This window comes from Gorilla gorilla, chromosome 3, assembly GCF_029281585.2.
Source record: "Gorilla gorilla gorilla isolate KB3781 chromosome 3, NHGRI_mGorGor1-v2.1_pri, whole genome shotgun sequence".
Lineage (NCBI taxonomy): Eukaryota > Metazoa > Chordata > Mammalia > Primates > Hominidae > Gorilla > Gorilla gorilla.
The window spans coordinates 34,806,597-34,820,950 of NC_073227.2; the positions used below are offsets into that span (position 1 = coordinate 34,806,597).

Genomic DNA, 14,354 nt, shown 5'->3' on the forward strand with positions numbered 1-14,354 from the left:
ATAGAATATCCGTCTCTTGGAATTTATCTGATGTTTTCTCATGATTAGGCTGGGATTGTGGGTTTTTTGGAGGAAGATCACAGATGTAAAGTGCCATTTACATTTATCACATCATATCAGGGTACATACTATTAGCATGATTTATCGCTGTAGGTGTTAACCCTGATCATCTGACTGAGGTAGTATTTGTGAGCCTTCTCCACTGTAATGTTACTCTTTTTCCCTCTTTCCATACTGTACTCTTTGGAAGGAAGTCACTACATATAGACCATACTTAAGGAGTGGAGAATTATGTTCCACCTCTTTGAGGGAGGGGTATCTACATAAATTATTTGGAATCCTTCTGCATGAAAGAGTTTCTCTCCTTCCCCATTTATTTATGTATTCAATTATTTATTTACATCAGTATGGACTCATGGATATTCATTTTCTACTTTGAGTTTTAATATTTTTTAATTTTGTTGCTCACAAATTATTGCGGCATGTTAAAGGTTTGGAGAAGTTCTGCAGGAAAGAAACCTGTTTAATTTTATTTAATCCAGTGTTGTTCAAGCTTACTGATCATGAAACCCTATTTCCATGTAAAATACCTTGGGAAATACTTTGCTACGCCCTTCAGTGAAAGCTGTATCTGAAGACATACAGTGTGATAAATATAAGTGCATGAGTTTTCTTGTGAAACAATACTAATAAGCATATAGATCCCTAATTGTATCCTAGGTAATATTCTAGTGCTATACATGTACTCACTCATTTAATATTCATGATAACCCTATGAGGTGGGTTACTAATGTGGTCTTAGTTCTCACTTTACAAAATGAGAAAGTGGTAGAGCTGAGATTTGAACCTGGTCAGCCTGGCTCCAGAATTTACATTACCTGATATTCAGTCTGTTTATCTAGCTCAGAAATGCTCAGGCAAACTCAAGATGTACTGTGTGGTTGAATTTATTCTGTTCTCTATCCATCCAGTAACCTTGGCAAAAATGATAATTTTGTTAATTTTGCATTACTTCAGTTCTCACCCTCTTCCTAATGGTCTTTTTGCCTTCTATACTGTCACTCCTTTTTCTAAAATTTCCAATACCTTGAGGATAGAGCTCAAATTCTTTTTTTTATTTTTATTTTTATTTATTTTATTTTTATTTTTATTTTTATTTATTTTATTTTTCATTTTTTTATTTTATTATTATTATACTTTAAGTTTCAGGGTATATGTGCACAATGTGTAGGTTAGTTACATATGTATACATGTGCCATGCTGGTGTGCTGCACCCATTAACTCGTCATTTAGCATTAGGTATATCTCCTAATACTATCCCTCCCCCCTCCCCCTACCCCACAACAGTCCCCAGAGTGTGATGTTCCCCTTCCTGTGTCCATGTGTTCTCATTGTTCAATTCCCACCTATGAGTGAGAACATGCGGTGTTTGGTTTTTTGTCCTTGCGATAGTTTACTGAGAATGATGATTTCCAATTTCATCCATGTCCCTACAAAGGACATGAACTCATCATTTTGTATGGCTGCATAGTATTCCATGGTGTTTATGTGCCACATTTTCTTAATCCAGTCTATCATTGTTGGACATTTGGGTTGGTTCCAAGTCTTTGCTATTGTGAATAGTGGCGCAATAAACATACGTGTGCATGTGTCTTTATAGCAGCATGATTTATAATCCTTTGGGTAAATACCCAGTAATGGGATGGCTGGGTCAAATGATATTTCTAGTTGTAGATCCCTGAGGAATCACCACACTGACTTCCACAATGGTTGAGCTAGTTTACAGTCCCACCAACAGTGTAAAAGTGTTCCTATTTCTCCACATCCTCTCCAGCGTCTGTTGTTTCCTGACTTTTTAATGATTGCCATTCTAACTGGTGTGAGATGGTATCTCATTGTGGTTTTGATTTGCATTTCTCTGATGGCCAGTGATGGTGAGCATTTTTTCATGTGTTTTTTGGCTGCATAAATGTCTTCTTTTGAGAAGTGTCTGTTCATGTCCTTTGCCCACTTTTTGATGGGGTTGTTTTTTTCTTGTAAATTTGTTTGAGTTCATTGTAGATTCTGGATATTAGCCCTTTGTCAGATGAGTAGGTTGTGAAAATTTTCTCCCATTTTGTAGGTTGCCTGTTCACTCTGATGGTAGTTTCTTTTGCTGTGCAGAAGCTCTTTAGTTTAATTAGATCCCATTTGTCAATTTTGGCTTTTGTTGCCATTGCTTTTGGTGTTTTAGACATGAAGTCCTTGCCCATGCCTATGTCCTGAATGGTAATTCCTAGGTTTTCTTCTAGGGTTTTTATGGTTTTAGGTCTAACGTTTAAGTCTTTAATCCATCTTGAATTAATTTTTGTATAAGGTGTAAGGAAGGGATCCAGTTTCAGCTCTCTACATATGGCTAGCCAGTTTTCCCAGCACCATTTATTAAATAGGGAATCCTTTCCCCATTGCTTATTTTTCTCAGGTTTGTCAAAGATCAGATAGTTGTAGATATGTGGCGTTATTTCTGAGGGCTCTGTTCTGTTCCATCGATCTAGATCTCTGTTTTGGTACCAGTACCATGCTGTTTTGATTACTGTAGCCTTGAAGTATAGTTTGAAGTCAGGTAGTGTGATGCCTCCAGCTTTGTTCTTTTGGCTTAGGATTGACTTGGTGATGCAGGCTCTTTTTTGGTTCCATATGAACTTTAAAGTAGTTTTTTCCAATTCTGTGAAGAAAGTCATTGGTAGCTTGATGGCACAAGACAGGGATGCCCTCTCTCACCACTTCTATTCAACATAGTGTTGGAAGTTCTGGCCAGGGCAATTAGGCAGGAGAAGGAAATAAAGGGTATTCAATTAGGGAAAGAGGAAGTCAAATTGTCCCTGTTTGCAGATGACATGATTGTATATCTAGAAAACCCCATCGTCTCAGCCCAAAATCTCCTTAAGCTGATAAGCAACTTCAGCAAAATCTCAGGATACAAAATCAATGTACAAAAATCACAAGCATTCTTATACACCAATAACAGACAAACAGGGAGCCAAATCATGAGTGAACTCCCATTCACAATTGCTTCAAAGAGAATAAAATACCTAGGAATCCAACTTACAAGGGATGTGAAGGACCTCTTCAAGGAGAACTACAAACCACTGCTTAATGAAATAAAAGAGGATACAAACAAATGGAAGAACATTCCATGCTCATGGGTAAGAAGAATTAATATCATGAAAATGGCCATACTGCCCAAGGTAATTTATAGATTCAATGCCATCCCCATCAAATTCTTTATTATGGCTTACAAAGCTAGAAATGATCTTGACCTCTTTAGTTCCAGTCTCATCTCTTGCCTTCTCACACTGTTCTTCCCCAACCTGCCATGCACATACTTTCTCTCTCTCTAATCATACTTGACCTCTTCCACTTGTTGCAGTAGGAGAACTTTTGCTTATGCCGCTGCGTCTATTTGAAACTGCCTCCTCTCATCCCATATATTTCTGGCTATACTTGAAACTGCCTCCTCTCATCCCATATGTTTCTGGGTATACTTGAAACTGCCTCCTCTCATCCCATATATTTCTGGCTAGCTTCTGCACATCATTTATGTTATCAAGTGAGATGATAGATTGTTTAGGATGGCTCTCTGACTCCCAGATCTCAGATACTCAGGTACTTTTCCGGTCTCATCCATCCTCCACATGAGAGGCCCCCTATACTTCTCTACTATAACACTTGGGTTGTTTGTATCATCACTTAGATTCTTTAGTCTCTGTGAAGTAGGACCTGAGTCTCTCTTTTCACCACTCTATCTCCAACATCTGGCACAGTCCCCAGCCCATGGTAGATAATAGATATTTTTAAAAAATTACGAATGAATAGCATAAACAAAAAATAGAGAATATTCCTAGAAAATATTCAGACCCTTTGACTTAGTAATTCCACTTCTAGAACCTTGTATAAAGAATCAGAAACACAGAAACTTATGTTCGTAATAATAGTAAAAAATTTAAAAGAATCTAAATGAAAAACAGTAGAGCTTGCTTAAATATGACTGCTGTTTCCAAAAGAAACAATGTTACATAGGCATCAAAAATGTCCATTTTTGAAGAATTATAATGAATAGGAAAAGGCATACATTATAATCTTATATGGAGAAAGCAAAATATAAAACAACATAATTTCACTTTAATCCAAAATATATGTGTTTTTATGTCTCAATTACACACATATACATGCATAGAAAAATGAAAGAAAAAATATTAATATTGGTTGTTTTTGTTTGATGTATTATTTTTATTATCAGAGAAGAATTACTAAAATGTTTTTCTATTAGATAGCTGGGTTATAATTAGTTTTTTTTGTCAGAGTGAAGAAAATAGTTTTCTGACTTTATAATTTCATTGTTTTTTTTACGTGCTATTTGTTTAATATATGGTTTAAAAGTCATTTTATTTACCTTCATTGTTATTAAAAAGTAGTAATGCTATACTAATTTAAAAAAATTAGTATGATCATGAATCTTTTATAAATTTTTTGCTTCTCATACTTAGAAATTGCTTTATTTATGAAACTCCTGAAATCCTTTGAGTCAATACCATAGATTCCAATTATTAGGGAAATTTACTTGAAGGCAACAATAATTTCATTTAGAGAGGATATAGGTTTGGCTAAAAGGTAGATGTCCTCCTATCTGAACATTTTAAATGTTAAAAACCATTCACTTTCCTTTTGAATAACATGAAAGCTTTGAATTTATTTTGTAAGTCTTTTGGGTAGAAACCATCTATTTATTTATTTTGGGGTGCTAAATGTACATTGAAATTATTATATAATAGCACAGGCATAATCATGATTTTTTTTTTGGCATTTCTTCTAAGCCTTAGGGCCTAATTATCCACCTCCACGAATAGGACCTGAGAAAAATTGTGTCTATAAAACTGGAGCTAGAGTGGACCTCAACTTTATCCACTCCAAACTCTGGCAAGTGTTCACTTCTCATCTCCTTTTGCTCCAGGACTTCTGGAAACAAGGAGCTCATAATTTCACTGAGTTAAGTTATATTTGAGGTAAATATTTCTACTTGTTGCAAAGTGTCTTTTTAATATTAAATGATCATCTGCTCCTTACTACATTTACTCACTGGTCCTCGTTTTGTGCTTGGCACATAGACAGCATTCAGTATATTAATATATTAGTCAGTGAGTCAGCTAGTGAATAAAGGAATGAATGGATACCACTTAATTAAGATTAGAGTTCTTGAGGAAACCTAAAGGATGGCCAAGCTTGAAAGCAGCTGCTTGCTTCTTCATCTTGGATTTCCCCTCATTGTCAGGAAATTCTATTCCTGTTTCTGATAACCGTGGAACTGACTCCTTTGACCATCCAAGATTTCAATGGAAATGACTTCACTTACCATCTGACTGAAGTTCTTGCAAGAGATACCTTGGAAAAGACCTCTCCACCTTGACATAGTGTTATAGATATGGGACAGAGGATAGACATGGCCAGCAACTGGGGTCACTTTTCTTTCCTTATGTTTAGGATTTTCAAGGAAGTGGTATATGTTCAATTGACAGTGTTCAAGTTTAGCCATATCTAGCTTTTCTGTTTGCTCATTCTTTCATGTTTTTTCTGTAGTTTATGACATATGGACTGATACAGATCTTATGAACTTTTTGCAAACTATCTCTGTCCCATATTATTTGTATATCTGTCTTATCCTCCTGACTTCCACCACAAAAGTGATGTGTTGCTTAGTGACAGGAATGCTGTTTTATTCATCTTTAGTGGCATGTATTTAATAGGTGGCTAATAAATATTTGCTAAATCAATGTATTTTCATCATTTAAAAACTCAGATAATATACCTCATTTTCCCCTGTTCTAGTTATTAAAAAACCCCACTTTTCTGAATTGGACATACTCTTTTATTTCCTCAATGTTTAGTCATAGTATTTCTCTGTTCCGGGTTATTTCTAAGTTCCTGCTTTAATTGTGTAGCTCAGAGAAAAATGGTAATCAAATAAGTTTTAATCAGCACTTCTTACATTCTTAACAGTCTTTCTCATTGTGCTTTCATGTGTTACTTTTTAAGTTTCCTCATTTGTAAAATGATAGTAATCACACACATCTTATAGGTTAGTAAAATAACATACATAAACACATGTAAATCACATAATTGTGTTTCATCAACTCTTTCCATTGAGAATACTTTCTTATGATGTCTAATTTCTTTTCTGTGTAACTTTTTCTCTTGACTGTTTTCTCTATATATTACATCTAATGTTAAATTTAGAGTTGGTAAATTGAAATTCTTGATACAATGGGATATCTATATTTGGAGAACTGTGATTCATCACTTTACAGAAAATACCTGAATGAGCTGTTTTTGCCAAAATAATTATTTAAAGGATAATTTAACAAATATTCAACATCTTGTCTAGGTGTCATTCCAAAAGTTATCTTTCTATTTTGAATGGCCTTCATGTTTGAATTTTTAGTAAGTTTTATGCTGTTTTAAAATTGTGTATTGCAGTCTTGAAAATTTGTACAGTACAGCTGACCCTTAAACAATGTGGGGTTTAGGGGTGCTGACCCTTCATGCAGTCAAAAATTCACATATAACTTTTGACTCCCCCAAAACTTAACTACTAATAGCCTACTGTTGACCAGAAACCTCACTGATAACATTAAGTGGATTAACACATATTTTATATGTTATATATATTATATACTATATTCTTATAATAAAGAATGCTAGAGAAAGGAAAATATGAAGAAAATCATAAGCAAGAAAAATATACTTATTATTTATTAAGTGGGAGTAGATCATCGTAAATATCTTCATCATAAATGATCATAAATCATCTTCACATTGAGTAGGCTGAGGAGGAGGAGGAAGAGGAAGGGTTGGTCTTGCTGTCTTGCCTGGCAGAGGCAAAAGAGGTAGAGGAGGTGGAAGGGATACAGGAGAGGCAGGCACACTTGGTGCAATTTTACAGAAATACATTGTAACTCCCACCTGACATTTTTACTTTTTCATTTTTCTAAAAATATTTCTATATGGTTCCAGTCCTCTTTCACTGTTTGCTTTAGTTTCAAGGGTCCATGTTGCAAAATGGACCCTTCTATGATATGGACACTGAAGTCAAAAGCAGTCTTGAATAATCAGAACTCTTCTGCCAGATGGTCTAATGTCAATTTGTTTTTTGGCACCACTTCTTCTACGTGTTCTTCCTCATTATCTGACAGTGGTCTGGAAGCAGTCATCTCCATCAAGTTGTTTTTAATTAACTTCCTCTGGTGTGGTGTCTATTAGCTGTTGAATTTCTCTAAAATCTGTATCTTGCAACCCTTCACTCCCAACCTTTTTTGGTCATATCTACAATCTCTTTCATTATTTCCTTGATTGACTCTCTTGTAAATCCTGTGAAGTCTGTACAACATCTGGAAACAGTTTTCTCTAGCAGGAATTTACTGCTTTGGGCTTGATGGCTTTCACAGCTTTTTCCGTAACAACAATGGCGTCTTCAATGGTATAAGTCTTCCAGACTTTCATGATGATCTCTGTATTGGGTTTCTCTTCCATGGCATTGGGAAATCTTTTCCATAGGGTGCTGTATATAATGAGCCTTAAAGGTCCCTATGACCCAGACCCAGAGGCTGAATTAGAGACGTTGTGTTTGAGGGTAAGTACACCAATTTGATATCTTCTGTGTTGAACTCGTGGTGTTCTGCGAGGCGAAGGGCATTGTCCAATATCAAAACAGCTTTAAAAACAGTCCTTTACTGACAAGGTACTTCCTGACATCAGGGAAAAAGCATAAACTGAACCAATCCATAAAAAGGGTTCTTGTTGTCCAGGCCTTCTTGTTTTAAAACCAAAAGCCTGGCAATTGGTGTTTATCTTTTCCCTTCAAGGCTCAGGGGTTAGCAGCTTTACAGATAAGGGCAGTCCTGTTCCTAAACCCAACTGCATTTACAAAAAATGGTAGAATTAGCCTATTTCTGCTTGCCTTAAATCCTGGTACTTGCTTCTCTTACTTACTAATGAAAGTCTTATGTGGCAATTTTTCCCCCTTAGAATAAGGCACTCTCTTCTGCATTAAAAACCCGTTCAGCCAGATATACTTTTTCCTCAATGATTTTAATGGCATCGGGAACTCATCTTCTGCCTCTTGGTCAGCAGAAGCTACTTCTCTTGTTATCCTGACATTTTTAAGCCAAACTGATTTTGAAAATGTCAAACCATCCTTGGCTGGGATTAAATCCTCCAGCTTTAGATCCTTTACCTTTCTTTTGCTTTAAATTGTCATGTAATGACTTCACTTTTTCTCAAATCATATTTGGAGTCTATGGGTATGCCTTTTAGTAACCCTGCACCCACATAAAAGCTGTATTTTCAATGCTAGATAAAAGAGTATTTTGCAAAAAAAAGAATGCAAGATTTTCACCTCTGGTGGTGTAGCTACAGCAATGGCTTTATGAATTTCCTTTTCTTTTTTTACAATAGTCCTTATGCTGGATTCATTTCTTTTGAAGTGATGGGCAACTGCAGCTGCAGACCTCAATCTTCCGTACATATCAAGCAATTCAATGTTTTCTTGCAATGTCATGACTTTTCTTCTTGGGAGCATTTCTAGCATCACTAGTGGCTTTTTGTATGGGTCCCATGGCATTATTCAGGGACAATATTGTGCTCAACACAATAAAAAAATGTGAGACTGCGAGAGATCACTTTTTACTGCAATACACAGTTTACAGGCCTGTGGAACTGCTCACATGGAGATGATTAGCATCACCCAGGGTTTCAAGCAGATACTCACAGCACTTGAATTCACTGTGAATTCAATAGCAAGAGGAGGTGGCTACAAAATTGTTACAGTAATATAGTATGTGCTACAGTTAATTTTATGCAGTTGTGATTTAATACTGCGCCTTTATGTTTGTTCATATTTCTCTCAACTTCAAATGGTACCATGTATAGTCTGAAAGTATATATATGTTTTTAATAAAACTTAACTTTTTATAATAGTTTTGTGTAGACTTTATGGTAGGAAATGATAAAATAGACTACTAGTATCTACATATATTTTATGCATTCAGAACAAACCCAACCTTTTCTTAAAATTTTCAATATGTCTAGGCTATATGGTTTGTCTGTGAGGTTTTTTGAAATTGTTGCTGATCTCCAGAATTTTTTCCAATATATTTATTGGAAAAAATTTAAATATAAGTAAACCCATACAGTTCAAGCCTATGTTGTTCAAGTGCCAACTCTGTATATTATGAGCTGCACATTAATGTCTATTGTATTTAATAACTTTAATTTTGTTTTTATGTCTGAGAGTTAATGCCTTTTTATCAATTCTAGAGCTGTTTGCATGAGTGATTAAAAATGAGAATATTTGTAACCATAATTTAATAGCTAGCAATTTGGTTCCTTATAATAGGATAAATAAAAATCCAGGGATTGGATTTTTAATATGTATGCAAATTTTATTTTATTGCGATCATTTAATTAGAAGTATTTTTTAATAAGCTTTTTCTTACCTGTTTCCTCCACCATTTGGGGTGGGAGGCAGCAGGTAACAGAAGGCTTGTTAGAGGAAATGATACTTAATCTGACATCAGAAATGTGAATGAGATTTATCTAAATAAGGTGGGTGTAAAGATATTGAATGTGGAAGGTAGGTTGTATCATTATAATTAATGTTTGCTCATTAACAATGTACCCAAATAAGAGGTACCAAATAAGTCTGGGATCTAAGAGAATTATTTATAGTTAAGGAGAGAATTAAAATAAGCCAATAAATAGAGTTAATTTGGGAGCTATTTCATGTAATGAATTGAGTATGCTTTTATTCTTGAAAATCTATTTCTATAAATGTAGTAAACTGAACTTTATACATTTCACATAGCTCGATATTTCTTCAGAAGAATTTTTTCTGTTCAGTCACTGCTTGGGCCATTGCATTAAAATTTTTTAGAATACTTGCAACATTACTTAGGGTAGAAATATGTTTAATTATTGAGCATCTATTATGTGCTAGACACAGTGTGATTTGTACCATGATAGGTGGAGGACAGGGTGTTATGAAAGCCCATAAGCAAAGTCACCTAATGCTATCTTGGTTGGGGACCAGGTGAGAAAAGTTTTAGTGGAGGAAGGGATATTTAAGCTGATACCTAAAAGGTGAATAAGATTTATTTAGACAAGAATAAGAATGTTGGAGGTGGGAGTTGAGCTTGGAGAGCAAATTTCAGATAAAGAGTAATGTATTTGAATGTGTGTGTTGAAGAAGCTATGAATAATGATAGCTGTAGTAAAAGCCATCACTTATTGAATGATAATTATCATATTATGCCACTGTTTGAGTCAGTTTACATATATTAACATCTTTAATCTTTGTAACAGCCATATAAGGGAACTGTTGTTATTATTCCACTTTCATTAATTGATTATTGATTATTAATTGTTCTTTATGAGTAATATACAGTTCTCTCCTTCTTTCCTTATTAGGTCTGAATTTTGGGACTTTGGTATTGTTTTATTTTGGTTTCAGTGAGCCAGAAGTGGTCTGTAGGCACATTTAGTAAAAAGACAAAAAACATCATTATGGCATTTTAGCTTGTCATTGAAAAGAATATTATATTAAAATATGGTATTTATGGATGATCAAACCTAGGACTATTAAAACTTAATTTCCATGTTATAAGAAATAGAAGAGATAATGAAGAAGGTAATCAATACTATGAAAAATAGTGAGACAAATCTAGATTGTGACACATTCTAAGAGATAACTGGCCTGGACCTTTCAAGAAAGTCAGTATCATAAAAAAAAAAAAAAGAAGAATAGAGAGATTCTGGATTAAACTGCTCTGAAAGACAGAGACATAACAACCAATGAAATGTAATGCATGAATTTTGAATGGATCCCAGATTTTAAAAAACTATAAAAGATATTTTGGAGACAACTGGAAAATTTGAGTATATATGGACTAAGTATGACATCATGAAATATTAATTTTCTTAGATATGATAATGATATTGTGATATGTTGGAAAATGTCCTTATTCTAAGAATATGCATGCTGATGTATTTAGGGGTAAAATTTCATTTTTGGAAAAATTACTATGTAATAATTTCTGTACATTTTACCTTTTACTAGGTCATTAATGAGATTCCTAAGTATTAAACATTTATAAAATACTTAAATTTAACTTATCTTTTTATCTGATATTTTCCATATAATGTTTATTACCATATGACTTCTTGACATTTTAAAAAATCTGTCCTCATTCCCATCCTCAACTAAAATATCAGTTATTTGAGGACTGAGGCTTTCTGTTATTCACTGCTTAATTCATAGCACGAAGGATAGTATCTGGCATATAGTAGGCAATAGTCAGTATTTGTTGAGTGGACTAATAAATAAGGATAACCAATCTCAACCAGCCTTACCATTTCTATATAATTTGTAATATCTTGTTTTTTTATTAGTTTTAGTATTGTTACTGGAAAAGATAATTGATTGTTTTTTATGTTTCAGGGAAGTTGGGAAAAAAGAATTTTGAAGAGTTTAAATAGTATGTGCACTGAACTGAGTATCCCACTGGCACGAAAGGTACTTTTAAACATTTTTCTGTTTAAGTATTTCATTGTGAATCAAATACTAGAAAGTATCATGAAGTTATATAACTGTTAGGCACATTTATTTATTTATTTATTTATTTAGAGACAGAGTCTTGCTCTGTCACCCAGGCTGGAGTGCAGTGGCGCGATCTTGGCTCACTGCAACCTCCGCCTCCTGGGTTCAAGCAATTCTCCTGCCTCAGCCTCCCAAGTAGCGGGGACTACAGGCACCCGCCACCAGGTCTGGCTAATTTTTTTGTATTTTTGATAGAGACGGGGTTTCACTGTGTTAGTCAGGAGGGTCTCGATCTCCTGACATCATGATCCACCCACCTTGGCCTCCCAAAGTGCTGGGATTACAGATGTGAGCCACTGTGCCTGGCCTATTTATGTATTTTTACTAGTATATCACCTTGGTTTGAAACAAAAATCTGTAAAAGGCCAATTATGTGGGTATATTCTGTATGGATTTCTATTTTGTATGCCATAATAATTATTATAACAAACCTGTATCTTTGCAAATAAATAGAAATATGAATCTGTAGTACAGATGAGTTAGACATTTGGCTGTAAAGATTAGGAATATGCTTTAAAGATTTTAATTACCTTTAGTCTCCTTACCTTTTGGCTAATTAGCACAACAGTCATATTCCTTGAATCACAGATAGAGTTCAGGCATACTGTGATCTTGTAATAGGTAATACGGTACCATCTTTTGGTATTAACGTGGGAAACGAAAAGGATAATTTGTCATCTCTCTGTAGAACTGGAATTCTATTTAGATCTAATACTCAACATTTATGTTACTCTGGGCATTGAGGAGAAAAAATGAGAAAGAAAAGAAAAAACACTTGAGGGATGTTCTGTTTTCTTTGTAGCTGCTCACAAGTAGGAGAGAGTCATTTTCCCTTTACTTCATTCTCCCTACCTGCTATTTATTCCCTGTTGTTGGACAGGATGTAGTAGGTATACTCTGGATAATATCCAAGGAAAAATTACTGAAGGCACCAGAAGGATGGTGTTTAAAAAGGGATACATTTATATTAAAAACTGTCTAAATATGTAGTATTGTATAATATACTGCCTTTCTTATAGGAAGATGATGCTACTGACTCTTAGTCACACTCTCTTGGCCAGTCCCCCTTGTGATGCTTTTCTGAGACTGCTGGATGGGGGTAAGAGATGTAGTATGTGGCTGAGGAGCAGTTTTTCTTTGTGAAATTTACTGGCCAGTACAGATCACTTACCTTCTTTGATTGGACTCATTAGCACCATGTTCTAACTAAGCCATTGAGACTAGATATAACATAATAGTTAAATAATAATTTAAATGCAGTTACCCCCCAAATTCAACATGTTTAATGAAATTATACTGTTATGGTCATTTGTTTAGCTTTTAAATAAGTTACTGATTCTTGTTTTTAGTTGTATTGCTAGACTTCAAAAAATGAAATGAAACCAGTTTCAAAATTACCTTTTCCAGAGGCCAGTTGGAGAACAGAAAGAACTTCTTAATAAATGGAATGAAATGGGAACTGATGAACCAGGTATGTGAACAATTTTTTCTGAATGTAGTAGTGGAAGAATAATTGCCTTCTTAACTGTGGATCCAAAATAACATAATTAACAATTCTTTTGGGAAGATTGCAATTTTCCTTCTCATTAATTTTCTATCATCTGGAAAACCAGAATTAGACTGACCTACTCAAACTCCCAGACACCACATGCAACTAATAAATACAGACATCAGGAGCAGCTTTTTGTTTGTTTGTGTTTTTAGAGACAGGTTCTTGCTCTGTTACCTGTGCTGGAGTACAGTAGCATGATCACAGCTCACTTTAACCTCAAGCTCCTGGGCTCAGAGGGTCCTTTCACCTCAGCCTCCTGAGTAGCTAAGACTACAGGCACACACCACCATGCCTGGCTAATTTTTTTATTTTTTGTAGAGATGAGGTTTTGCTATGTTGCCCTGGCTCTCTCTGTTGAACTCCTGGCCTCAAGTAATCCTCCCATCCTCCCACCAGAGCCTCCCAAAGTGCTGGGATTACAGGTGTGAGCCACTGCGCCTGGCCTTATTTATCCTTTTTTAAAGCAGCCTTTAAAAACATTTTTATAAAATTATAAATTATCCAGTGGATTTTTGAGATTCTTGTCTTTTAATTAAGGTAAATATTGTGCAAGCTTAATTACATTGGGTTGTTAAAAATAGGATAAATAGTGAAAAATACGTTTGAAGACTTTAAAATGTTTTAAAGAATTTATTTTTGTTCATTTTAATATTTAAAGTCTAGTCAATTTTGTAAATATAAAATGAATAACAACTATATTTCATTTACTATGATAGATGCCTATAATTGTATAGACAGACATGTACATAACCCTTCCTCCTCCCCTTCCTTTACCACTGCTAAAAATACATGTAGGGGACTAGGTAAGAGATAAATACCATAATAGAGTTATTATATATAGTTATTTGAGTTCAAAAGGGGGAATAGTTTAATACAACTAGAGGAATTCACTAAGAATGCATTGTTTGTATTTTAAGTACATTGAGAATTCTCATATAGAACCTTTATGTTACATTGACATTGTTTGGCCAATTCAGTTATAAATAATTACAATTTGTGAATAGGATGCTCTTAATTTCTTCCAGAATATGTCATCTAGGATGTTAAGGGCAGAAATTGTCTTTTCATTTTAGTGTCCTCTGTACTTAATGCAGTGTATGCATTCTCAAGAAATGT

The 14,354-nt window shown here is 34.5% G+C and overlaps 1 protein-coding gene across 1 annotated transcript in view; it reads left to right on the plus strand.

Moving 5' to 3' along the window:
* Positions 1 to 14,354, plus strand: part of TBC1D19 (TBC1 domain family member 19) — a 177,997-nt gene that overhangs the window by 41,701 nt on the left and 121,942 nt on the right. The window contains exons 5-6 of the mRNA XM_031010512.3: positions 11,528 to 11,602; positions 13,094 to 13,157. Coding sequence (XP_030866372.1) covers positions 11,528 to 11,602; positions 13,094 to 13,157 — 139 coding nt within the window. The remainder of the gene's footprint in view (positions 1 to 11,527; positions 11,603 to 13,093; positions 13,158 to 14,354) is intronic.